At 50.1% G+C, this 26,112-nt stretch overlaps 1 protein-coding gene and 1 pseudogene across 1 annotated transcript in view; both read right to left on the bottom strand.

The window, feature by feature from the left end:
• Positions 1-26,112, bottom strand: part of MEGF6 (multiple EGF-like-domains 6) — a 170,765-nt gene that overhangs the window by 38,104 nt on the left and 106,549 nt on the right. Inside the window, exon 5 of the mRNA XM_006885926.1 lies at positions 5,412-5,534. Within this exon, the coding sequence (XP_006885988.1) occupies positions 5,412-5,534 (123 nt within the window). The remainder of the gene's footprint in view (positions 1-5,411; positions 5,535-26,112) is intronic.
• Positions 20,210-21,214, bottom strand: LOC102850137 (annotated as a pseudogene).

Below are 26,112 nucleotides of genomic sequence, written 5' to 3'. Positions count from 1 at the left end.
AGCAATCTGTGTTATGCAGATGACACAACCCTGCTTGCCGAAACTGAGGAGGACCTGAAGCACCTGCTGCAGAGGGTCAAGGACTGCAGCCTTCAGTATGGACTGAGGCTCCATGTCAAGAAGACAAAGATTCTCACCACTGGACCAATTGGCAGCGTTAGGATGGATGGCGAAGAGATTGAGATTGGTCACAGCTTCAGTTTGCTCGGCTCCACGGTCAACACTCTTGGCACTAGCAGCCAGGAAATCAAAAAACGTATTGCGATGGGAAAGTCTGCTGTTAGGGACCTCTCTAAAGTTCTCAAGAGCAACGGTGTCTCTCTGGAGACTAAGGTGTATCTGATACAGGCCATGGTCTTTGCAATCAGTTGTTATGCATCGGAGAGTTGGACAATGACTAGGGAGGATAGAAGGAGAATTGATGCCTTTGAGCTGTGGTGCTGGAGAAGAGTATTGAATGTACCATGGACTGCCAAGAAAACAAACAGATTCATCCTGGAGGGGGTTAAACCAGGCTACTCCTTGGAGGCAAGGATTCTGGGGCTTTGTCTGACATACTTTGGACATGTTGTAAGGAGAGACAGGTCCTTGGAGAGGGACATCATGCTTGGTAGGGTAGAGGGACAGCGCAGGAGGGGAAGGCCCTCTATGAGGTGGATTGATTCAGTGACTGGGGTGATCAGGATGGGTGTGTCGGAGGCAGTGTGCTTGGCACAGGATAGAGCAGGGTTTAGGGCTGTTGTACATAGGGTTGCTATGAGTCGCAAGCGACTCGAAGGCACATAACAACAACAACAACAATGGGATAGAGTGACACCTCCAGTATCTCTCCACTCTTGGGGGACAAGCCTTGTCCCTGTTCCCTGTTTCCTTGTCAAAATTCCAGAAGGACTGGCAGCAAGTTCCAGCAGACCCTGGAGGAGCACCCCAACCAGCTGGGCCCCAGCTGTGCATCAGTCCCACAGCTGCTCCCTGGGGGCGATGGGTGGGTGGAGCAGTGCACAAGAACTCTAGTCAGTTCCTCCCATAAACGTCTGCTGAAGATCCTCTGTGATCCAGGCATGGGAGGGTCACCCCATAGACTGCAGGCTCCCACCATGCCCCACCTCATCCTCTCTGCTTTTTCACTTGCTTGTTTAATCTCTTTTATATCTCAGAAGAGACTGACTCCAGCCATATGCAGCAGAAACCCTGACTCATTAACATAACAAAGACAACTCACTCCCAAATGGGATTAGAACCACAGGCAAAGAAGTCAGTATTCACATTTGGGAGGAGGGGTGGGGACAGGATATAATTCAATCCATAACTTCCAGCTAGCTCTCTGGAATCGGCCACCAACAGGGTGAGCCTACAGGATGGCAGGCCCCTATGAGGAAGGAGAGGAGGAACGGGGCTGGGAGTGTCGCCACGGCGGAGTCAGAGGATGATATGCCAGGGTGACAGAGAAACAGGCTCAGTTTCACCTGTCCTGGGCAGCTCGGGCCCCCAGGCAACCAGAGGGCTTGGCAGGAGAGAGGCAAAGTTTACTCTGTAAAAAGGAATTTTGTCCACATTGGCCTATACCCAGGATCTCTATTAGATGTGGGGCTTAGAGTTAGAATTTCTGGGTAGGTTAGAATTTCTGAAGATGTTGAGATGGAATGAATGTGTTTTGCACATGGAAAGGGCAGGATTTGGAAGCGGCTAGAGGGTGAATGGTTATGCTTTTGACATGGGTAGAATGCTCCTTCGAAGGGAGGCTGGTGAGACCAGCGTCCGTGTGGGTTATGAGGAGAGACTCACAGCGACCTTACGAACGACGGACCTGAACCTCGCCCTGTCCTGCAACATCCTTACATCTCTGATAGACTCAAGCCCACTGTTACAGGCACGTCAGTCCATCCTGGTGAGGGTCTTCCTCTCCTTCTCTCACGCTCCTCCAGCTTTCCAGCATGACGCCTTTTTCCTAGACCTGACCCCTCCTGACAGCACGCCTGAATGAGATGACGTTTCACCATCCTTGCCTCTAAGGCTCACCCTGATGGCCTTTTCCAAGACAGATTTGTTTGTTCTTTTGGCAAACCATGGGAAATATTCAGGGAGCTTTGGTGGCCTAGTGGCAAGAAGCTGTGCTGCAATCCCAAAGGCATGCAGTTCGAATCCACCAGCTGCTCCATAAGAGAAGGATGGGCAATCTCCTCTCATGTGATTAACTGCCTCTGAAACCTGCCAGAGGGTCAGTTATGCATTGGTTCCAACTTGATGGTACTCAACAACAGCAACATGGGATATATTCAGCACTTTCTGCCAACATCACAATTCAAAGGCATTGAATTCTTTGGTTTTCCTTATTCATTAACTAACTTTCATAGAAAGCAATAGAAAATGCCATGGCTTGTGGCAGGTGCACCTTAGTCTTTAAGGTGATATCCTTGTTCTTTAGCACTCTAGAGAGATCCTTGAAAGTAGATTTTTCTCAGTGCAACACGTCTCAGTAAAGTAAAATTCAAACTCAAATGCCTTCTTTTTTGAGTTGGAGCCTACTCATAGCTGACCCTTCAGGGATTTTCCACCGCTGTAAATTGCACAGGAGGAGATTCCCCGTCTTTATACCCCGGAGCTTTGGGTTATCAGCATAGCTCCTTGCAGAGCATCCCACCAGAGTCCCCTTAGTAAAGTAAAGGGTCACCAAACTAAGAAAGAAAAGCAAAGCTGTATTGGCCTGGTAACAACGGGCACAACCATATCAACAACTGAGAGGCTGGTACAGGTTGCCAAGTCCGAAATGGCTCCATAGCACCCAACAACAACAGTTTCCAGGAGCAGGAATGTCGGGGCCTGACTGGGAGCTATGTTTCGAGGGTTAACTGTTCTTTTCCAGCCCTGTATCTATAACAGTGCGGATGGATGGTGGATTAGAGCCTCTGGAGGTTTTCTCATCTTTGGAACACAACTTCGTTCCCTCACTGAGATGTCAAATCAATGGATGCCTTTGAATGATGGCGTTAGTGAAGAGTATTAAATATACCATGGAGTGCCAGAAGAACAAACAAGTCTGTCTTGGAAGTACAGCCAGAATGTTCCCTAGAATAGACTCATCATACATGCTGGCAAGCGTGAGGATGACTCAGGTCTGGGCAAGGTTTTGTTCCGTTCTACATAAGGTGGCCATGGGTTGAAGCCAATTCAATGACCTCTGCGATGAACGGCACCACGCTAGCTATCATCTATCTGCTTAGCTATCATGCGATGCTTTCTCACGCAGTCCCGGGATGCACACTCACTTACACAGAAGGCAGCAGGAAGGACAGGTAGGCTCACCTGTCCCTCCAGTGTAAACAGCCAGGAGGCAGCACCTGCACAGAGGTGGCCCAAGGACTCCCAGAAGCCCACGCATTCTGAGAACGGCTGTCAAAACACCACGGGGTCCTCAGATGCCACAGGGGCAGGAAGAGCAATGTGGCATCTGGGCTGTGCAAACCATGCCCACAGCTCTGGTGTCAGACTCTCACCAGATAAAACAAGCAAATGCTCCCTAGGGCCTGAGAACAGAGGGCAGTGGCTTTGGTAGTGGAGAAGGGTGAGATGAGGGCAGAGCTGGAGGGGCATTCCTCCTGGGCTTCCAGAAGCCAGCACGTAGGGTCATTCTTAGCAGTCACTGCTGGGCACCGTGAAGTTCCCAAAGGCACCCTTCCCTCTCAGCGGTATTCACGCATCACCATCAGCCAGGTCCTCCTTCCTTCCAGGACACAGTGACAGCCACCATCAGGGCTTTGAAAGACATAGACTGGGCCGAGAGTGACTCCCAAGATCATCTTTCACAGTTGGGGTCAGGGTCTGCATGGGTGAGGTAGCAGACCCCCTACAATGGTCACCTTCTGCAAGGAAAGCCTGCCCTGTTCCTCTTGCAGCACCTGAGTCACCTCCTCCAGAGACCACAGGTGCCCAGGCAGAGGAACCCCCTCCGGAGTCCCCCACCTTCCTTGCCCCAAGGCGCCAGCAGACAACCGTTTGCTGTCTTGAAGGCAACTCAGCATTCCTGCATCTGTTTCCACTTTTCACCAGAGAGGCTCCACAGGCGGCCCCGCTCCCCTCCCGGCACAGCGAAAGGACAAGTGAGGGGGAGGGCCCCCCAGGGCTGGCCAGTCGCCTTGCCATATGGTAGCACGGCATCCTGGGGCACTAGGGGCCCTTCCACGTTCTGGGGCTGGGGTGGAAAGAAGGGGTGGTCCAAAGTAGGGGAGAGGAAGATGAAGAGAGGGCAGGCTGTCCCTCTGGACTGAGCTTTACTCAGTGTCCACTAGTCAGGGGGGTGACCTAACCCAGCCTTGAGACAGACGTTTGCACGAGGCCAACCCTACGTGGCACCTGTGTCCAGGTCCGGTTGGGGTGCAGCCGGGGTGGGAGAACTGTCTCCAGCCCCCTCTATGCAGAGTGCTGTACCTCCCATCCCCAGGTGCTCCTCTCTCCTTTTAACCCTTTCAGACCCACAGGGCCTTAATCTACTGACCCTTTGTGACTCCACTGAGACTATTCTCTGTGGCCAGAAACGTGCAGGGTCAGAACTGTCAGAATTTGCTTCTGGACTCCCCTCCCAGCCAGGTGCCAAGGAGTTCCAGTGGGACTAACGGTCAAAGAGCTCGGCTGTTAGTCACGAGGCCTGAAGTTCAAGCCTGTCGGCCAACCCACAGGAGAAAGGTAAGGTTGGTCCATTTCCTTAAAGAAGACAACTCTGTCAACCCAGGGGGCACTTCTGTCCTAGCCAGTCATTAGAGTCAGCACAGACTCAAAGGCAAGAGAATTGGCTTGGGTTTGTTAACCATTTGCTGCACCGCCCACCCCACCCCACTGAGCTCCTTGCAGAGGTCGATGATGTGGGTCCTGGAAGGCCATCCCCATAGGATAGGAGTGGCCGTGTAATACCTCCTCGCCAGCCTCACCTCTGTTCAGTAGGCCCCACCTTCCCCCAAGTTCTGAGGGGGCAGTGCCGGGTCTGGGCTGCCGACTGGCTACTTGGCACTGGGGGCCTCACTGGGACACTAGTCCAGGCTCCCCCCACCAGTCAGAGGTCCAGGCTGGCTGACACACTTTGAATCCAGGGAGCTCATGTCGGTGGAAGGTGGGCAGCGCAGTATTATACCCACCTGAGCTGGAAACCTCGCCTTGTAGACTATTCTCCCACCTGCCAGAGTCTGCATTTTCTCACCTGTCTGTGGACTGACAATGGCACCCCAGGAGGGCATCGTGAGTCCCGGGGTCCCCGAGTCCAGCTGAAGGACCTCTTGTAATATAACAGCGGCCACTGCCACCCTGAGCCACCCCACCTGAGGACCAGCCCAGGCAGGCCTCCCGGAAAGCAGTGCCTGGGCCTTCCTGAACCTGAGCTGCATGGAGCGCCCTTCAGAGGGGCGGGCAGCAAAACCGCTTACCCAGGCAGGTCCTGCCATCGGTGTGGAGCCGGAAGCCTGGCCTGCACTCGCAGAGGTAGGAGCCTGGGGTGTTCACACACCTGTGCTGGCAGCCGCCGTTGTGCATCTGGCATTCGTCCACATCTGGGTGGGAACACAACAGAGGGTTAACAATCTGAACCCACCCTGGGGTGTGCATCTACCCCATCCGCACCAGCCCGAGGGCAGCCAGTCCACCAGGCAGGGACTGGATCCAGTGGCCGGAGCCTGGCCAGCTCCCCAGGCCCAGATCTTCCTCCTCAAACCATGCCTACCACACTCCTGGGGCCTCACCCACACCGACAGGAGCCAGCTCCAGAGAGGAGGCAGGCGGCCAGCCCCGAGCTGCCCATGCTCTCATTCCGGCCTGGCCTGCTGGGGCAGGCTCAGCCCTGATGCTGGGGGAGGCAGAAATGAGAGCAGCAGGTTGGAGCAGACCCAGGGGCATGAAAGCTCAGCTACTGGCGCCTTCAAAGGCAGAACTTGGGGCATATACTGCTTTTCTAAGTCTTTTTCTAGAAAACAAAAAACCCAAAACCAAAAAACCAATGGACTGATAGGCAACATCATGGCAGATGGAGAAAAGACTGAAACGTTCAACAACTTGATCTTACTTGGATCCACAATCTTACTTGCCTCCCTTGGTACCAGTAGCCAGATCAGGAGAGGTATTGTACTGGAAAAGTCTGCAGTCATGCACCTCTCGAAATTATTGAGGAGTAATGATGTCTAATTGAGGACTAAGGGATGCCTGATTCAGGCCATGGTCTTTTCAATCACTTGGATTGGAGGATGACAGAAGAAGAATTGATGCCTTTGAGCTGTGGTATTGGAGAAGAGTAGCGGACAGCCCATGGACTGCTAAAAGAATAAACAGATATGTCCTGGAGAAGGTGCAGCCAGAGTGTTCCTTGGAGGCAAAGCTTCACCCCACATACTTAGGGCATATTGTTGGGAGGGGCTATTCCTTGGAGATGGACATCATATTTGGAAAGGTGGAGGGTCAGCTAAGGAAAGGAAGACCCTCAATGAGACGGATTGACACAGTGACTGCCACAACGGGCTCAGTATGTAAGATAACGCGAGGGTGACACAGGATAGAACAGGGTACAGACCCGTTGTTCACAGGATAGAACGGTACAGACCCACACTGTTCATAGGGTCGCTATGCGTCATAACTGACTCACCAAGCGCTGAATAGCAACAGTAACAATCTAATAAATGCTCTCTGAGAAGTGCTAGTAGTGGTGCATCTGGGGTCTACCAGCCAAAACAGAGAGCCTGGTAATACCTGTGAGGCCTGGCCCAGCCCACAGGGGAGCCTCAAGAGAGGGTAAAGGCAGTGGGGTGGTGGGTTGGGTCAATAAACTCCATTCACTGCTGTGAGCTGAAGCCAGCTCAAAGCTGGTCCTCCAGCAGGTTATCAGAGGCTGTAAATCGTATGGAAAGAGACTGTGCACCTTTCTCTCCCAGAGAAGGAAGTGGATTCAAACCTCATGCCTTTGGGTCAGCAGGGGAAACTCTTTACCCACTAGACCACCAGGGTCAGGGACCACCAAGGAGCTCAGAATGTGGCCTTATTTGCAAACAGGATCTTTGTGGAGGCAATTAGCTAAGGATCAAGCAGAGGTCATATGAAATCATAATTACTCAATTTACCCACATGAAACACCACAATTGCTTAGAAAATAGAGGGTCAGCGAAGGAAAGGAAGGCCTTCAGTGAGCTGGACTGACACAGTGATTGCAACAGCGGGCTGGAGCAGGTCGAGATTCGCAAGGACGGCGCTGGGCAGTGCAAGCTGTTGTTCGTAGGGTCACTATGAATCAGACAGTCAACTCCACAGGACCTACAAACAGCAAAGACTAAAGCAGAAAACAGAGATCCTTACACCTGGACTGTTAGACATCATGATACAGGGGAAAGGAGGGAACAAGCTTGTTAACAACTTAATTCTACTCGGCTCAATAACCAACTTTCAAGGAAGCAACAGTCAAGAAGACAGATGGAATACTGTTGTTATGTGCTGTCAAATCAACTTCGATTCATAGCGACCCTAGGCACAATAGCTCTGAACCCTGCTCTACCCTGAGCCAGTCTCACTGCCTCTGACACACTTACCCCCATTACCCCAGTTACTGTGTCAATCTATCTCATCCAGGGTCTCCCTCTCCTATGATGTGCTCCCACCCTTCCAAGCATGATGTCGTTCTCTAAGGACCGGTCCCTCCTGGCAACATGCCCAAAGTGTGTGAGATAGGATCTCAAAATCTTTGCCTCCAAGGAGCAACTTGGTTTCAGTCTCTCCAGGCCAGACCTGTTTGTTCTCCTAGCAGTCCATGGTATGTTCAATACTCTTCTCCAGCACCACAAATCAAAGGCACCGATTCTTCTTCTGTCATCCTTAATCATTGTCCAGCTCTCTGATGCATAGCAAGTAACTGCAAAGACCAAGGACTGGGTCAAGCATACCTTAGTCTCTCAACTGACATTGTTGCTCTTCAGCACTCTGGAGAAGTCCCTGGCAGCAGATTTTCCTAATGCAATTCACCTTTCAATTTCCTGACTGCTGGTGCCAAGAGTGTTGATTACGGGCCCAAGCAAGCTGAAATTGTTAACAGTCCCAGTCTCTTCTCCATCTATCATGGTGCTGTGAGTTGACCCTGTGGTGAGAACCTTTGTTTTCTTGACGTTGAGCTTCAACCCATATTGCAGGTAACAGATCTCTTTAAAACCTTATAAAGCAAAGATGTCACTTTGGGGACCAAGGTGCACCTGATCCAAGCCATGGTTTTTTAGATGTCCTCATAGGCATGTAAATGTCAGATAATGAAAAAAGGAAGACAGAAGAATTGATGCCTTGGGCATCAAGAATTGATATGTTGGGCAAAATATGTTGACTAAACCAAGGATAGTCAAAAGAACAAACAAATCCCTGACGGTGAGAAGACTTTGGCTCAATCACTTTGAACTTTCATCAGGAAACATTGATCACTAGAAAGGACATGGAAACTAATCCAAACCCATTTCCCTCAAGCTGGTTCCAGTTCCTAGTGATGCTCTATTGGGTTCCTGAGGCTGTAAATCCCATGAGACATCATCTCACCCCAGTCAGAATAGCAAAATTTAGCAGAACAGCAAGCAACAAATGCTGGCGAGGTTGTGGAGAAACTGGAACCCTTATTCACTGTTGGTGGGAGTGTAAAATGGTGCAACCACTGTAGAAGGCAGTGTGGTTCTTTCTCAAAAAGTTGCAAATAGAGATAGCATTTGACCCAGCAATTCCACTACTTGGGAATATACCCCAAAGAGACCACAACTGACATCCAAACAGATATATGCACACCCATGTGTATTGCAGCTTTGTTTACAATAACAAGGAGTTGGAAACAACCTAACTGCTCATCAACAAACGAATGGATAGAGAAGCTTTGGTATATTCACACAAAGGAGTACTATGCTGCATTGAAAAACAAGGAACTTAGAGCTCTAGTGGTCTAGTGGCAAGAAGCTGCACTGCAATCCCAGAGGTATACAGTTTGAATCCACCAGATGTTCTGCTGGAGAAGGAGGGGCAATCTCCTCCTATACCAGTCAGATCTGATTTGATGGCACACACACACAAAATAATAAAATTAAATTGTTTTTAAAAAAAAAGAAAAACAAGAAACTCATGCAATATTATTCAAAATGTGTGACCCAGGAGGACATTATGCTGAGTGAAATATCTCAGTTACAAAAGGACAAATACTGAATAATGCCACTGTTGTAGAATGGGACTGACATCCAGGTTGGAGGAAGACTGAGAAAGATGGGTTCAATAAAATATACTGCACTGAAACAGATGAGGGAGAAAACTGTTTAAAAGGGATATGTGATTAGGTATTTTTGTCATAACAGGAGTCCAGAGCGAAAGCTGCATAGTGGGATGGACCTGGGGGGAGGGATTGTATAACAATGAAAGAATTTTTCTTTTACTTTTCCAAGAGAAGATTGTCCTGGGGAGGGAGGGGTAGGCAGGGAGAAAACTGCAACAATGAATTAATGAAAATCCAGTGTCTGTAAATATTGATGAAAATTAATAATAATTTAAAAATTCCACTAAAAAAAAAAAAGAAGACAGCTTCTCTTTTTCCAAGCAGTACATTTGGTGGATTTGAACTATTGACCTTTTGGCTAATACATTAGGGTTCCTTTGGTAAAGCAGAGGGTCAGCAAAACCAAGAGAAATCCTCAAAGAACTGGACTGACACAATAGTCACACAACAAACTCAGAGACACCAGCGACGATGTGGATGGTGCAGGACTTGGAGCATTTGGTTCCATTGCTCTGGGGGCTGATGAGTCGGAGGTGACCGGATGGTAACCAACAACAACACAAGTATTCACACGAGGACCCTAAATTCAACAAGTCAAGTCCTTACAAGAAAAGGAAAGGACACAGGAGACACACAGAGAAGGTGACGTGAGGTCAGGGGAAGAGACTGGAGCAATGCAGCCACAAGCCAAGGATGCCTACAGCCACCAGAAGCTCACCGAGACGAGGCAGAATACCTCCCAAGGGCCTGGACGGATAGCACAGCCTTGCCAAAGCTCGATCTTCAACTTGTGGACTCCAGAAGTGTGAGAAAATAAAATAGATTCATATCACTTTCTACGTGGTAAACAGTTACGGCTGCCACAGGAATCCAGTACAAAGGGTCTCTGCCTTGGGGTCCCCACTACAGGGAACTGGAGGTGAGCAGGGCAGACCCGGGGTGGAGGTCACCTTGTTGTCCCAGCTCCATCCACCTCCACCCCCGAGCATCCTACCCAGCAGCCCATTATAACTGGAGTCCATTCTCGCTCAAAGCTGTTCTACAGAACCAAGATACTGTGTAGGTCAAGCTACCCCATAGGGTCTCAAAGGCTGTCAAACTTAGGGAATCAGGCAGGCACTTCTATGGAAAAGCTCATGGGTTCAAACCACTGACCTTTTAATTAGCAGTCAAAGGCTTAATCACTGAGCCACCAAAACTCTTTGGAGCAATCCAGATGCTCTCAACTCCTCCCCACCCTACCAGGCAGCCTTCAGGCCAGCTCCAACTTAGAGGGCTTCGGAATGACTCTTTCAAAGAGCAACTGGTGGATTTGATCCACTGACCTTTTCTGGTTAGCAGCTCAGTGCTTTAACCATGGTGTCACCAGGTCGCCTTAATCAATGCCTCAACCAATCACCCTTGGAAGGGCCAGCAGTAAGTTGCATGAGGCTGGTGAGGGCCAGTCCTCTGCCCAGAAAGGCCAGTGTCCAGGACCCAATCTACCTGTCAGACCCCAGAACAAAGGATGGAGGCCAGGGCTTTGTTGAAGACGGACACAGGATCAGGTACACAGTGGACCTGCACACACCTTTTACCATCAGTCCACACAGGCCGGGCAGCCACATCCCAGACAGAGAGAGCCACCACTGGAGGGAACAGGGACACAATCAAGCTTCACTCCAGCGAGGAGGCACTTTCTGGGCCTCATTAAGGGAAAAAACACCTGTTGCAGAGAAAGAATGCCGCTCCCACAACAGGGCTGGGGGCTGGCGCTGAGGGAGTCTGACTCAGCTTCCTGAGGAGAGGCTGGCCGAGGCGCACTCACCAGGGCTGTCTGCTCTGCCGTCTGCAGTGACCGCGAGGGTCACCCCCACTCTCCAGCCTCCACGTGCCTTCTCTATTAACACGCTGCCCTTGGAAGTGCCCGTTCTAAGAGCCCAGCCATGTGGACACACAGTGAAGGGTGACAAGGCAGCGGGGAACACACAGAGCCTGGCCTCGTCAGCCAGCACCCACTGCTTGGCCACCTTCCCACACCCAGGGATGCTGCCGGCCCACCCTCAGAGCAGGCACCCAGAAATCCAGAATGAAGTCAAAAGGAGGAGGGTCGCATCCACTTTAGGGAGAGGTCCCCAAGCTCCCAAGCTGCCTCAAAGAGGAGGAAGAGGAGGAGAGTAAGACTGAGAGAGAAACCCTCCACATGCCCATGAAACCTGCGGTCACCTGTACAGACCCTCAGGGAGAGGCCAGCAGGTGCAGAGTAGAGAAGCTGAGGAACAAGGGGACACAGCCCCCCAGCAGAGCCCAGAGATGCTAGGGGAGAAGAAATGGCTGGTGGTGAGAAATCTAGGAGCCACATCTTCCCAGGTAAGTGGGAGGGGGTGGAAGGGCAGGGGGCATCGCACACCAAGCTTGTTGCTGCCCGAGACAGCAAAACAATGACAGCAAGGAGGTCACCTCCTGCTCTCCAGAGGCTCAGGCACGAAGTGGGTGTGTACAATCAGTGCTTGGGAAAAGATCAAGCTATGTTATGGAGGCCCTGAAGCCTGTGTGCAGACTATCCTATGCAGGCGCGACCTCTGTACCAGAGGTCCATTCTATTCCAGAGGTGATCTCGTCCAGCAAGCAGGGATCACAAAGCCCCTTCCAACTGAAAGTGGCCTGTCACTCGAGCACTGCTGACCCAGAAGCAGGTCTGGAAGGACCTCCAATGAACTATAGCTGTTGACTGGCAGTTATATTTCCATCCCAGCCCCTCTAGACACCAAAGGAGAAACTCCAGCTAGTGGGAGAAGGGGATTGTTTGAGTGGACACTGCACCCCAAGAACAGAGACTCTGAACTCACTGCAGAGACCCAGATTCCAAGCCGCGCCTGGCGTCTCTACAGGCAAGTCTGCTGGTGCTTACTCTTCATGATGACTTCTGATATCCCACCCTTTACACCCTGTCATTCGCTCTAAGTCCATCCTGTGGGGTGGACCAGGAGCCCGGGTGGCAGCAGGGACCAGCCAGGACAGTCACTTGGCAGGTTCCATCCCTCCCTGGCATGGCCCTGACCCATCCCTGAAGTCTAGCCTCCCTGAACACACCCATACCCCAGGAGACCAGCAGCTCTGCCTTCTCTCCCTCCAGCCGCTGCTGCTAAGGGGAACATTTATTCAAGCATCCGCCCCGGGACCTGGCCCTGCCTCTCTCAGTCCTAACCACTCAAGCCTCCAGCTCCTGCGGACAAGGCTTCAGCCTAGAAGCCCCAGGGCCTCTTCTAGGGAAGGGCTGGCCCTCAAACTCCCCACCCTGGGACATCCTGGGGACCAGAGCCAATATTTGAGGATGCACTTGGATCTAAGAGTCTAGTCCATGACCTTGAGAGCTGGTTTGCTGTCTTTAGGCTCACATCTTGATAGAGGAGCCCAGATTAGGCTGGGGACGGGGACGAGGACTGTCCCTTCACCTCTGTGGGTGGCAAAGGCCTGCCTGGGCCCCTCCAGCTCTGAGACATGGGGGGCCTTTGAAATCAAAGCCAAAACGACTGCATTCAAAGTTGAGTTCCATCCAGCGATAGTACACGGCAGTGTAGGCCTGCCCCATAGAGGGGAGTCAGGCCTGTAAATGTACTTGGGCGCTGACTGCCTCGTCCTTCTCCCATGGAACAGCTGGTAAGTCTGAATTGCGGAGCTTTCAATCGGCAGCCCAGCACTTAATTCACTACATTACCGGGGCACTTTTAAGTCAATTCTTTTATAGTAGTGACTCTCACTGCAGAGGGTAAAAGAGCAAGGAGGCATCTGAACCCTGCCTGCCAGCTGCCCACAGGCCTTGAACTACCTGGCTCCATGAGTGCTCAGACCATAGCCTTTAAGCTGAACAAGGCCTCTCAAAGATGCCCAGGCCCTTACCCTGGAACCTGCAATATGTGACCTTACATGACAAAGGGGGCTTTGCAGATGGGACTAAATTAAGGACATTAGGCAGGAGACAATCCTAAATTAACCTGAGTAAATTCATACGATCACAAGTGTTCTTATAAGAGACAGGCTGGAGAGTCAACAACAGAAAAAGGAGCTATGGTGATGTAAGCAGAGGGTCAGAGAGACTGGAAGACACCAAGGTGCTGGCTCTGAGGTGGAAGGAAGAGGGAGGCTATGAGACAAGGAAAAGAAGCAGGCACTGTCAAGTTCACTACAACTTACGGCAATCCTATGAACAACTAGGGAGCTCTGGTGGGTCTAGTGCTAAGAAGTTGTGCTACAATCCCAAATACATACAGTTCTAATCCACCAGCTGCTGCACAGGCGAAGGAAGGACAGTCTCCTCCCGTGTAATTCACTGTTTCTGAAAACCCACTGGAGGGTCAGCTATGAGTCATTCTGCCTCGATGGTCCACAGCAATAAACCACACATCAACCTTGCCCTAGCCACATCACCTCCACCAAATTCAAGTCCATCGCTACAATCCCTTTCCAGCCACCTTGTGAGAGAGTCTACCCTTCTCCTTTCTCAGAGCCTCTACTTTTCCAAGCAAAACAGTTACTAGACGCTGGAAAAGGCGAGGAAATGGTCGTCCCTGGAGCCTCCAGAAGGAATGCAGCCCTTCCCACACCTTGATTTGAGTCCAGATCGGACTTCTGGCCTCCAGAACTGTGAGGATTAGCATTCTGTGCTGTTATAAACTGCTAATCGCGTGTCCATTTGTTACAGCAGCCACGGTATGCTGATGTGGAGTGCAGCACCATTGCCTTGAGGGCCTCTTTCAGACAAACACAAATCATACACATCAAAAGTCCAGCAAACTAGGCCGTCTCAGATGAGCTGGAAGGAAGGCTCACTAGATAGCACCTGATCCAGAAGTCCCCAATGCCTGCCTGTCCGGCCGGTCCACTCTTTCCTGACTCAGGGGATGTGCTGTCACTGAGCTGGTTCCACGCTGTCTGCACTCCATGCCCCCGTCCCCAAGGCCTCCTGGGGGAGGTCAGGCTGCACCTGAAGTGGGACATCCCAGTGAACACCTCAGCTGAGCACTGGCACCCTTAGACTCCTAAACTCTATCCAAAAACATTCCCTCAAAGGGAGCTTTGCACACCATAGCGAGACTGGAAGGGAACATGGAAAATCCCCTCCTTCCTCCTCCTGGAGAAACAGGCTTGTGTCTGTAACATTAAGGGGAGGGCGCACATCCCAGGGGCAACCCCCCCTCCCCTGCACCTTGGAGTCCAATGCCATGCCCCACGATTCCCAGGAAACGCCAAGGAGAAGAGTAAGTAATTCCTCAGCCAACCAGGGCAGACTGGAAATCCTGCAGGAAGACTGAGGGTGGCATTGGGCCAGGGCACCTGACCCACTGAAGCAGAATGTAACATTAAAAAAAATAAATAACTCCGTGACAGCTGCTTTAAGTGGGAGCTGGGCCAGAGCTTGCAGGGAAGTCCCTGGGGTCCTTTTAGTCCCCTTCAAACCCTCTGCTGAGATGTGTGATTAGAGACTTTGGCAGTCTCATGCCAGGCTCCGAAGGCAGACACTGGCACATGGTGACACATCCTTGAGTTGACATCAGGCCAATCCTCCTCATGCCCTGGGCACTCGGCTAGATCAGCAATGTCTCCAAGCTACAGAGTGACGGTGCCACTCCCCAACCTCCATGACACCGTTGAACCCGAGGCTGTGCTGACCCCTGATCTCAGATGAACACTGTGGAGGCCAGCAGGTAGACCTCTGGCAAGCAAAGCTTCAATCAGCGGAAAGCCCTCATTTTTTTAGGTCCTTCCAGAAAACTCTGCTGAGGTAGTTATCTAGCATTCAGAGTCTCGCTGTCTCCCCACACACACCATGGGGCCCTGCCCCTCCAAAAGCATGGCCAGCATCCACTATCCCTTCCCAATCCCATGAGCCATAACAAATCTCAGAGCATGGCAGGCTCCCTAGCACCAAGCACCATGTCTAATCAGAGACACAATCCCATGACAGTCTGTGCCTTAGTCAGGGCCCTGACAGCACTGAGAAGGGGCCTGGAGCTAGCGAGGCGAGGCCAGGGGAGGCCGGCACACTGTGCGATGGAAAGGAGGGCGTTCAGGACTTCCGGTGGCCTTGAGGAGGGATATGCATAATGCAGGGTGCACACAGGGGACTGAGAGGAGCTGGAGGGGTACCTTCAAATGACGAGTCCCCCAGTAAGCCAGGTGGTGATTCACGGGACACTACACATCGCACCCCACCCCTTACACTCCTGCTGATGCTGTCTGCACGAGTCTGTGGATAATGGGAAGAAGTTGGCCCAGAATGGGTGCCACATCCAAACTGCAGGGGGATGTGGAAGGGGAGTGAAACCAGGGTGCATGCACCACGTCTGCCACAGGCTGCTGGGGTCCCCAAGCCCTGGCCTCTTGGCTGTCCTCACAGCCCACATGGCTGGCCAGGGGGAGGGGAAGGGCTTCCCTGCACCAGTCTCTCGGTGCACCAGCCACAACCATATCATGTACCTAACGGTGCCCAGTCCCTCGGGACCCTGGCAAGGGAGACCTCATTTTATTGCGAGTCCCTGAGTGCTTCTCTCTCCAGCCTGCTTTCTCACTGGACAGGCACCCCTGTCCCGTCCCCCTAACTTGAGGCAAAAGGAAGTGATGTTTTCTCCATCGCCAGTCCAGTGGCCACTCTGCACCAAGCATCAAGATCTCCCAAAGAGACAAGAGGAATCTAGATGACGGCACCCCAAGTCTGAGCCACCTGAAAGTCCCCAGCACTCTCGTTGAGGAGACGCTGCTCCGTGAGCCCCTAGTCTCACTCTGTGGGACGCAAACTTGAGAAAGAGGAAACAAAGGCGGAGGCCCGCCCCACCCCGTCAGGTACCCCGCGCAGCCGTCCACTAGCTCCATGAAGCCAGTCGCTGGCGCCCACCTGGCCTCCGCTCGCCCGCGTTCACAGGGTAGCCGGCCTGGCACGGGTAGCAGCCCCTCCAGAGGTAGCGGTAGTGCGTGCCCTCAACGCACACCAGGCCCCCCAAGAACCCGAGGCACCAAAGGGTGGCCAAGCCGCGGCTGCGGCCGCCCCAGGACACCCCCATAGCCAGGTCAGCCCTAGCGAGCAGGGTGGGTTCCGGGGACCAGCGTGCTGAGCTGCAAAGCAGGCGGGCGACGGGGCCAGAGAAGCCGCTCGGGCACCGAGATGGGCTCAGTGCTGCACACTCCGGTCCAGATGGGGCTCCGGGCGGGAGCAAAGACTGCGCGGCTCTGCCGCTAGGGAGCCACTAGGGCCCGCCCGCCCCTCGCCTTTATGTTCTCAGCTTTCCCTCCGCCCCCAACAGGTACGGGCCAAATCTTCGGCCGCCTGAGGGGGCCGCCCCGCCCCCGGCCCGCCCCTGCTACCGCCCCCGGGTCGGGTCGGCCAGGCGCATTCTTCCGTGCGCGCTCACAGCCCGGACACGAGGACGCGCGCTCAACACACGTGCTGGAACACACCGATCATTGCAACCACAAAATCAAATAGACATAAACTCACATCCAAATGCATGTGCCCCTTCGTGCAAACACGGAGAAGAAACTAAAGCCCGGAGGAAGACGGTGAGCCCAGGACGCGGCTTAGTGGGGCCTGAAGTGTGCCAAGTTTGGAAGACAGCGAGGCACGCTGAGGCCACACCGCGAAGTGGAAACTTTGGAGGGGAGGATGTTCCCAAAGAACGATCCTGCAGGGCACTATGCTGCCCCTCCACCTCTCCTGGAGCAGAATTTGCCCTCAATGAGCCTTCTCCGCGGCTGGCACAGGAGGAGATGGTGGTGCAGGGCATGGGCAAAATCCTCCTGCTCAAGAAAAAAAAAAAGTCCCAGCTCCCTCGACAGCTGCATCCCCCAGCAACCTCCAGGAGCTCAGTCAGATCAAGGGTGGAACCTGACCTGCAGCAGGGCTGGGATTGCACACCTGGCCTGAAAACCCCGGACCCAAACCCCTCAAAGGGCCAGTTTCTCCCATCTAAACCTCAATGCTCAGGGCAGAGGTCCACAGAACTAGTTGTGATCTGGGTCCCAGGGAGGAGCAGTAGTTAAGGGAAAGAGTCCCTCAGCACCACAGAACACAGACTGGTAGGGTCAAGAGCCCCATAGGGGCTGGGGTTCCCCCAACATCTGCTTCTAACCCATCTACAGGGAGCGCCCCAAAAGCAATGGCCTTGGAGTGCTGTCAGGCCCTTCTGAATGCCAGCCATCTGGGGTCCCTACAGAGATATAAAGCCTTCAGCCATCCCTAGGGAGAAGGGATGGCATGCCCTGAGGCTGCGGGCCATTCCATCCAGGTACAGGCAGGAGCCTGGCACATGGACGGTCAATGGTGATGTGGGAAACTACAGCCAGTGACTGGGCACCTGGTAGTACTTGGCAGAGAGCCACTCTCATCCTCACCACCGCCTTTCAGGACAAGGGCTGTCTCCACTCTATGGATGGGGAGACTGAGGCTGGGGCAGATTAAGGGGTGGCTCTCATCCCAGTCCAGTCAAGCAGATGTCCTTTCCGCCATCACTGGGCAGCCCCTGGCTGCAGGTCTCCACATCCACACTGATATCCCAGGAGAGTCACACTCTGCCTCAGCCTGAGATGTGATCCAGGGAACTTGCGCAGCCCACCTGTGAGGTCTGGCCAAGGATAACCACATGCCCTGAGAGAGGAAGGCCCAGTGTAGACTCCACTTACGCAGATGCGCTCTATGGAGAAGCCTGTCTACCCACTGACCTTGTTCGCGGGAGCCCAGTACATGGTGCCAGGGGGGTGAGGGTGCAGCTGTCTGAGAGCATCCTCCCCGAGCTCCCCCTCCCCACCTCTGCACACTGCTGCACTCCATGCCTCACCCTGCGGAGCCCACTTCAATCTCAAACCCCCTGGGCACAGTTTAGCATCGCCAAGTATTTACAGAAAGTGGGGGAGGGCTAGCCAGCACTTCACTCAACAGTTCCCACACCACTTGCTGCCCCACCTCCATCACCCCTCCCTAGCCCACAGCCCCATCAGCCAGGCCCCTCTAGGTACTGACTGGATTGTCCTCAGCCTAGACAGGGTGGGGTGAGTTACCCTGCAGGGCAGACATGGGGCTGTGTGCACAAATGTCAGGACCCCTCTGGGTCTCGGTTTTGTCATCAGGCCGTAGGCAGGGGCCCAAGAGGCAGAGAGGTCAGTGTGTCACCCCCTGCTGTGCTGACAGGTCAAGAGGAGATGGGCCTCCAACTCGAAGATTTCCCAGGGCCAACGAGAGAGCACAATTAGACCTTCGGAATGCTTCATGACAAGTTTGGGCAAAGAAAACATCATCACTTCTGCCTTGGAAACTCAGAAGCTATAAAAGTGATCAAAATTGCTACAAAAGTTGGGGCTGGATCTACACCTGCAAGATGGGGTAGAGCACCCCCCTCCTCAGATACCACCAGGTGAGCAGGGGCTGCCTGCGGTTCCTGGTGGCGCCAGGCTGCCCTCCTGCCCCACTGCAAGCCCTGGGCCAGTCCAGACCAACAGTTGATCCTTCCTCACCCAAGGTTTGGACCCACCCTCCTCCTTCTCTCTAGCTGGAACCCCCTCACTCACTCCTGCCCTGGACAAACATGTCATAACTGGGTTCACCCTCATCTGTCCAGGGAGCTGTGTACTGAAGCGCCCTGGGCCTTGCATGGAGCACACTGGATTCCAGAACATTCTCTGTTGTGTCTCCCTAAGTCTGTTCTCATACAAGAAATGACTGTACCACAAGACAAAGAAGCCCCACTGAGATCAAGCCAGTCCCTCATTGGACATCTCTTTCTGCCACCAGCTCTGTCTCCAGTTTCTTGTCCTGGGTGGCAAGGGCCCCAGGGGAGGAGGGGAGACACACGGTGCCCCTCCCTGCTCAGGGATGCAGACACACACACACACACACACACACACACACCTCCTCTTTCAATCATTAAGAAAAATCCTTGGCAAAAGTGCATCCAGGAAGTTCAGGTTTCAAATCCTGGATCTGACAGTCCTGGTCTCTAGGTGACCTTGCCCTCCCTGGGCCTCAGTTTCTGTGACTTCCCTGATACATGTCCGTGTCCTACCCAATTTATCCTTAAGTGCCACTCATAGGCACCTCTACAACCCAGCCTTGGGCCCTGAGCTGACCACTGCTGTCACCTGTGGGCTGGCTCATCCTGTGTGTTCCCCAGCCCTTCTCCACGTTTATCCACTCACTCGTAAGATGACTCATACATGGGTTCATTCACTCACTCTCCCGAAAGATCATTCGTTCATTGTTTCATTCACTCATTCATTCACATTCCCATAAGACGACTCATCCATTGATCCATTCACTCACTCCATCTCTCATAAGGGCACTCATTCATTGGTTCACTCGCCCTTCATATCCTCTCTCATAAGAGCATTCATTTCATTGGTTCACTCACTCCTTCACTTACTCTCCCATAAGAACACTCATTCATTGGTTCATTCACACCTATCCACCTCACAGAAGAGCTCTCACTCACTGGCTCATTCACTTAAGTTCACTCTCCCAGTATTCATTCATTCAGTCACTCACTTCAGTGCAGTAAATTACTTAATATGACCTCTCTACTCACAGTCTGTAATTCCCACCAAATCACTGGGTTGTGGTTGTTAGGTGCCATCGAGTGGAGTATGTCTGACAATGACCCTATGAACAGCGGATCTGAACCTTGTCCTAACCTGTGTCTTCCTCACAACCTGTGACACACTGAAGCCCATTACTGCAATCACTGTGTCAATTCATCTGGTTGAGGGTCTTCCTTTCTTTTTTTCCCCCCACAAACAGAAGCACACTATAATATTAATTTTATTTTTCTAAGGGCTCATATTGCAAACATTAAGCCAAGCATGCACTTTAATCTTGTGGGCCTAAATTCATGTATTTAGGAAGAGGAAAGCAAACTGTGATCCATGTACATGGATGATAACTAAAGGCTCAAATTAATCACATTATAGTTTTTTTAACTTCTACAGCTTAGGACTTAAGCATCACAGGCCTTTGAGGTCTTTCTGGATGTCCCACAGAGTGTCTGCGCTCTTCTTGAGTTGAGTGACCTCGTCACCCTTCAGTTTCTGGTTAATGATGGGGGTTAAACCTCGGGCATTCAGGATTCATGGAAGGCTCAGGAAGACTTCATTCTCAATGCCATACATCCCTTTCACCACTGTTGAAACTGGATGAATCCTGGAGTGATTTTTCAACATGGATTCAATCAGATCAGCCACACTTAGTCCAAGAGCCCAGTTGGTGTATTCTTTGAGCTTGATGACTTCATAGGCACTTTCAACCACCATTTTATGCATTTCCTTCCAATTTTCACTATCGTTGTCAGTCCCCATCTCTGTATTCCATTCCTGGAGAGAAACTCCTGCCACGTTCATGCCACTTCACACTGCTATACTTTAGTCGCCATATTCTCCCAAAATCCATCCAAGGCAGCTGCTGGGATGAATACCAAGGTTTTCTGCCATAAGGTATCGAAATTGAGCAGAATCCAGGTCACATCCACTGCCGATCACACGGTGCTTGGGCAATCCACTTAGTTTCCAGGTAACGTATGTAAGAACATCCACTGGGTTGGAAACCACAATGATGATGCAGTCAGAACTGTACTTGACAATCTGAGGAATAATGAATTTGAAGACATTGACATTCCTCTGCACCAGATTGAGTCGACTCTCCACTTCTTGCTGATGAGTTTCTGCAGTTACCACCACAATCTTAGAATTGGCTGTCACCGAGTAATCTTTATCTGCTACGACTTTTGGTGTCTGAAGGAATAAGCTCCCATGTTGCAAATCCATCATTTGTCCTTTGAGTTTGTCTTCTAAAACATCCACAAGGGCAAGTTCATCAGCCAGAGACTTTCCCAGAATGCTGATCGCACATGCCATGCCAACTTGTCCAACACCCACTACAGTGATCTTATTGTTTGGAACTGCTGCCTCCTCTTCTGCAACTGGTGCAATCAGTTTTTCCTTAAGAGCTGCCATTGTGCCCAGGCGAGAGATGCCACTGCAGAAGGTAGCAAGTACCGGGCAAGGAAGATGGTGTGGGATCAGGGTCTTCCTTTCTTTAGCTGACCCTCCATCTTCCCAGCCATGAAGTCCCTCTCCAAAGAATAGTCCCTCCTCACAATATACCCAGACTATATGAGATAAAGCTTTTATCTTCTTTGCCTCTAAGGAGCACTCTGGCTACTCTTTCTTCAAGACATAATCTTTTTTTATGTTTATCCTTTTGACAATCCATGGAATATTTAATAGTCTTCTCCAATCCCACAATTCAAAGGCACCAATTCTTCTTCTGTCAACTTTATTCATTGTCAAGCTTTTAGATATAGCAAGTGACTGAAAAGACCATGGCCTAAATCAGGGACACCTCAGTCCTCAAACTGACATCATTATTCTCTGACTACAGAATTTCCCCGATGCAATACGTCTCCTGATTTCCTGACAGCTGGTACCAAATGTATTGATTGTGGACTCAAGTTAGATGAAGTTGTTGACAAGTTTAATCTCTTCTCCATCTATCATGATGTTTCCTCTTGGTCCAATGGTGAGGAATTTGTTTCCTTGACATTGAGGTACAATCCATATCTTCTGCAGTAAGTGCTTCAAGTCCTCCTCACTTTCGGCAAGCAAGGTTGCACCCTCCAATTCTGATGTGACATTCTTCTTCATAAAGTCCAGTTCCTTGGACAATTTGCTCGGCATACAGAGAGAATAAATATGGGAAAAGATTCAACCTTGACACACACCTTTCTTAGTTTTAAACCATGCAGTATACCTTTGCTTTGCCTGCATAACAGTCTCTTGGTTTAGGTATTGATTCCTCATGAGCACAATTCAGTGTTTTGGGATTCTCATTCTTCTCAATGTTAGCCATAATTTGTTAAAACCCATACAGTCAAATGCCTTTGCATAATCAATAAAAATAGACATTCTTCTGGGATTCTTTGCTTTCAGCTAGCAATGACATCAGCAATGAGATCCCTGGTGCTACGGCCTCTTCTAAATCCAGCTTGAATTTCTGGCAGTTCTCTATGTACTGTTCTAGCAGTTTGTGAATGTTCTTCAGCAGTATTTTGCTTGAATGTGATACTGTTTGATAATTTCCACATTATGTTAGGTCACCTTTCTTGGGAATGGGAACAAATATGTACCTCTTTCAGTCAGTGGGCCAGGCAGTCCTCCTCCAAATTTCCTGGCATAGACTTATGAACACATCTACGGCTGCATCTGTTAGTTGAAACACGTCATCTGGTACCCCATTGATTCCTGGAGTCTTATTTTTTATCAATGCCTTCAGTGCAGCCTGAACTTCTTCCTTTATTATCATTGGCTCTTGTTCATATGGTTGTTGTTGTGTTGATTGCCATCAAGTCAAGTTCGACTCATAGCAACTCTATAAACAAAAGACCTAATGCCTTTCCATAGCTCTCTTTGTTTCTCCAAGTTCATAGAGTTTCCAGAGGCATGTAGTTTAGGAAGTGGATGCCACTCCTGCTTTCCAGCCTGTTTTACAACTGCGAGCTCCACCAAACACTGTCCACAATGGGAAACCATTCTGGTATTTGATATCCCCATGGCACAAGGTTCAGCGTCACAGCAAACCCAGATTACCTCATATATCACATTGACAAAGAGTGATGTGCAAAGTGGAAGAATGTTCCTCCAGATATAACCTAACTAGTTATGTTGATAGATGAAACCACCATTAAGATATAAGTAGTCTCATTTAACAGTGGTTAAGTGTTGTCGAGTTGAATATGACTCAGAGTAAACTTTGCACAAAAGACCTGAATTTTTTCTATGATTACATCTTTTCTGTACATTTATAAGGGAGTTTGATACTTCTTGAAATATTTCTGTGTAAGTCAATTCTTTTTGATACAGTGATTCTGTGTATTCCCTCCATCTTTTTTAATGCTTTCTGAGTCATTCAAGATTTTGCCCATAGTATATGTAAGTATTACAACTCAAGACTTGAACTGGTCATCTCTTTCTGCTACCAACTCTGTCTCCAGTTCCTTTTTCTGGGTGGTAAGGGCCCCAGGAGGTCTTGAGCACTGGAGAAGGGGAGATGTATGATGCCCTTCTCTGCTTAGGGCTGTAGCTCCCCTAACAAGGGGAGTAACTGGGTATGCCCATGTAAATGAGGTGCTTGTGGCCCACCAAAGAGATTGGATGATGCTGTTTTTGTTAAGTGCCCTCAGATAGACTATGATATATAGCAACACAAAGCAAATAAAAAGATGTGTTGTATAGTACAAACCAGATTGAAATCTTGCCATGTCCAGCCCTAGCCTCATGGTCTCTGCCACAGTCAAGCAGTCATTGGGCCAATCCCTCTTGTTAAAGGTCTTCCTCTCTTTTACTAAGCCCCCTGCAACTTTTCCCAAGATGCTGCCTTTCTCTAAAGACTGGCATCTCCTGACAACATGCCCAAAGAATATGAAATAAATAGGGGCTGAGTTGCTTGTGAAACAACGTCAGTGAGGTAGGTGCATGGCACTCTTGTGGAAGTGTGACCAGGAAAATTAGGTATATAGAAGTCTAAAATGGGGACTGGACAGTTTCATCATCCAAGTAGGCTTAAAAGCGAGTCAAGGGCCTTTCTACGAAGATGGTGCCGAAAGCGAAGACAGAAGCCCCCGCCCCTCCCAAAACTGAAGCCAAAGCAAAGGCATTAAAGGCCAAGAAGGCAGTCCTGAAGGGCATCCAATCCACATGTCACCCACCTTTCAAAGGCGTAAGATGCTGAGACTCCGAAGGCTGCCCAAATAGCCCCGGAAGAGCACCCTCAGGAGAAACAAGCTTGACCACTATGCCATCATCAAGTTTCCCCTGACTACTGAGTCAGCCAGGAAGAAGACAGACGATAACAACACACTTGTGTTCATTGTGACTGTCAAGGCCAACAAGCACCAAATTAAACAAGCTGTAAAGAAGCTCTATGACACTGATGTGGCCAAGGTCAACACTTTGATGAGACCTGATGGAGAGAAGAAAGCCTATGTTCGACTTGCTCCTGACTATGATGGTTTGGATGTTGCCAACAAAATTGGGATCATCTAAACTGAGTCCAGCTGGCTGATTCTCAATACAAATTTTTCTCACCAAAAAAGAAAAAAAAAAAAAAAAGAGAGCATAGGATATCACTGCTAATGTCAGAAGGATCTTAACTGAAAGTAGAAAGTAGAGAATACCAGAAAGATATTTATTTGTGCTTTATTGACTATGTAAAGGCATTCAACTGTGTGGATCATGATAAATTATGGGTAGCACTAAGAAGAAGGAGAATTCCAGAACACTGAACTGTACTCACGTGAAATCTGTATAGACCAGGAAGCAGTCATTTGAGCAGAATAAGGGACCACTACATGGCTTCAAACTAAGAAAGGTATGCAGAGTTGTAGTCTTTCTTCATACCCATTCAATCTGTGTGCTGAACAAATAATCCAAGAATTGGGACGATATGAAGAAGAATGCAACATCAGGACTGGAGGAAAAGCTCATCAACATAATCTGCATTATACCAATGATAAAACCTTGCTTGCTTGTAGAAACAGAAGACTTGAAGCTCTTATGGAAGAAGATTCCTCAACCTCCATCCCTCATTCTGTGGGCTTCTTGTTGTTGTTAGGTGCCACTGAGTCGACTACAACTCACAGTAATCCTATGAACAACGGGGAGCCGTCAATATGGATTCTATCTCAACATCAAGTAAACAAAACTCCTCCCCACTGGACCAAAAGGCAACATCATGAAATGGAGAAAAGACTGACATTGTCAAGGACTTCATTTTACTTCGATTTACAACCAGCAGCAGTTAGGAAATCAAAAGATATGCCATACTGGACAAACATGACGTTAAAAACCTTTTTAAAGTGCTAAAAAGAAAGGATGTCCAAAGGGGGATTGTTTAACCCAAGCCAGAGTGTTTCCAATCGCTTCTTAGGCATATGAGAGTTGGACAATGAATAGAAAGAAGATAAAAAAAACAGTATTGATGCCTTTGAATTGTGGTATTGGTGAAGAGCTTTTACAAACAAATCTGTCTTGGAGGAAGTTCAAGTAGGGTGCCCCTTGGAGGCAAAGATGCTACACACATGAGCTGGAAGAATGGTCTTTCTCTATGTGACAGAGGGAGAAAATTGTTGATGATTTTCTCCCACTCGGGAAGTGGGAAGATGTCAAACACGCACTCTCATTCCCTCACTCATTGGTTCGTTCACTGATTCATCCACTCCTTTGTTTGCTCTGTCACTCAATCATTCATTCCCGGATCCATCCATTGGCTCATTCAGTTATTCACGTGTGCATCTGTCACTCATTCATTCTTTCACTTTTTCAATCCTTCATTCTTTTTTTACTCACTCACTTGTTCACTCACTCACTCACTCACTCACTCATTCATCCATTTACTCTTCCAATAATGACCTGTGTAAAGAGGGGATAAATAAGGAACACTACATTTAAATAGATGAGGGAAAGAACTGTCTACAAGAAATATGTTGTTACGTGCCGTCGAGTCGTTTGCGACTCATAGTGACCCTATGTACAAGAGCCCTAAATGCTGCTCTATCCTGTGTCAACATCACCGTCTCTGACACACTCATTTCCTACCACTCCACTCACAGAATCCATCCATATGATTAGGTATTATTTGCATGACAACAGTCCAGAATAAGAGGTGCACAGCAAAGTGGACAGAGGGGTTGGTGGGGTGGTAGGGAGGAAATTGTGCAACAATGAAAGAATCTTTTTCAAGAGAAAGGTAAACTGAGGTGGGGAGGGAGGAAAATGTGCAACAATGAATGAATGGAAATCCAAGTTTTCTGTAAACTTTCATTAAAATACCAATTTAATACTGCATTGAAATGGAT

This window comes from Elephantulus edwardii, unplaced genomic scaffold (assembly GCF_000299155.1).
Source record: "Elephantulus edwardii isolate Elephantulus edwardi_28Jun2011 unplaced genomic scaffold, EleEdw1.0 scaffold00045, whole genome shotgun sequence".
NCBI lineage: Eukaryota > Metazoa > Chordata > Mammalia > Macroscelidea > Macroscelididae > Elephantulus > Elephantulus edwardii.
The sequence above is the reverse complement of the archived record's forward strand: the minus strand, read 5'-3'. Positions and strand labels throughout refer to the sequence as shown.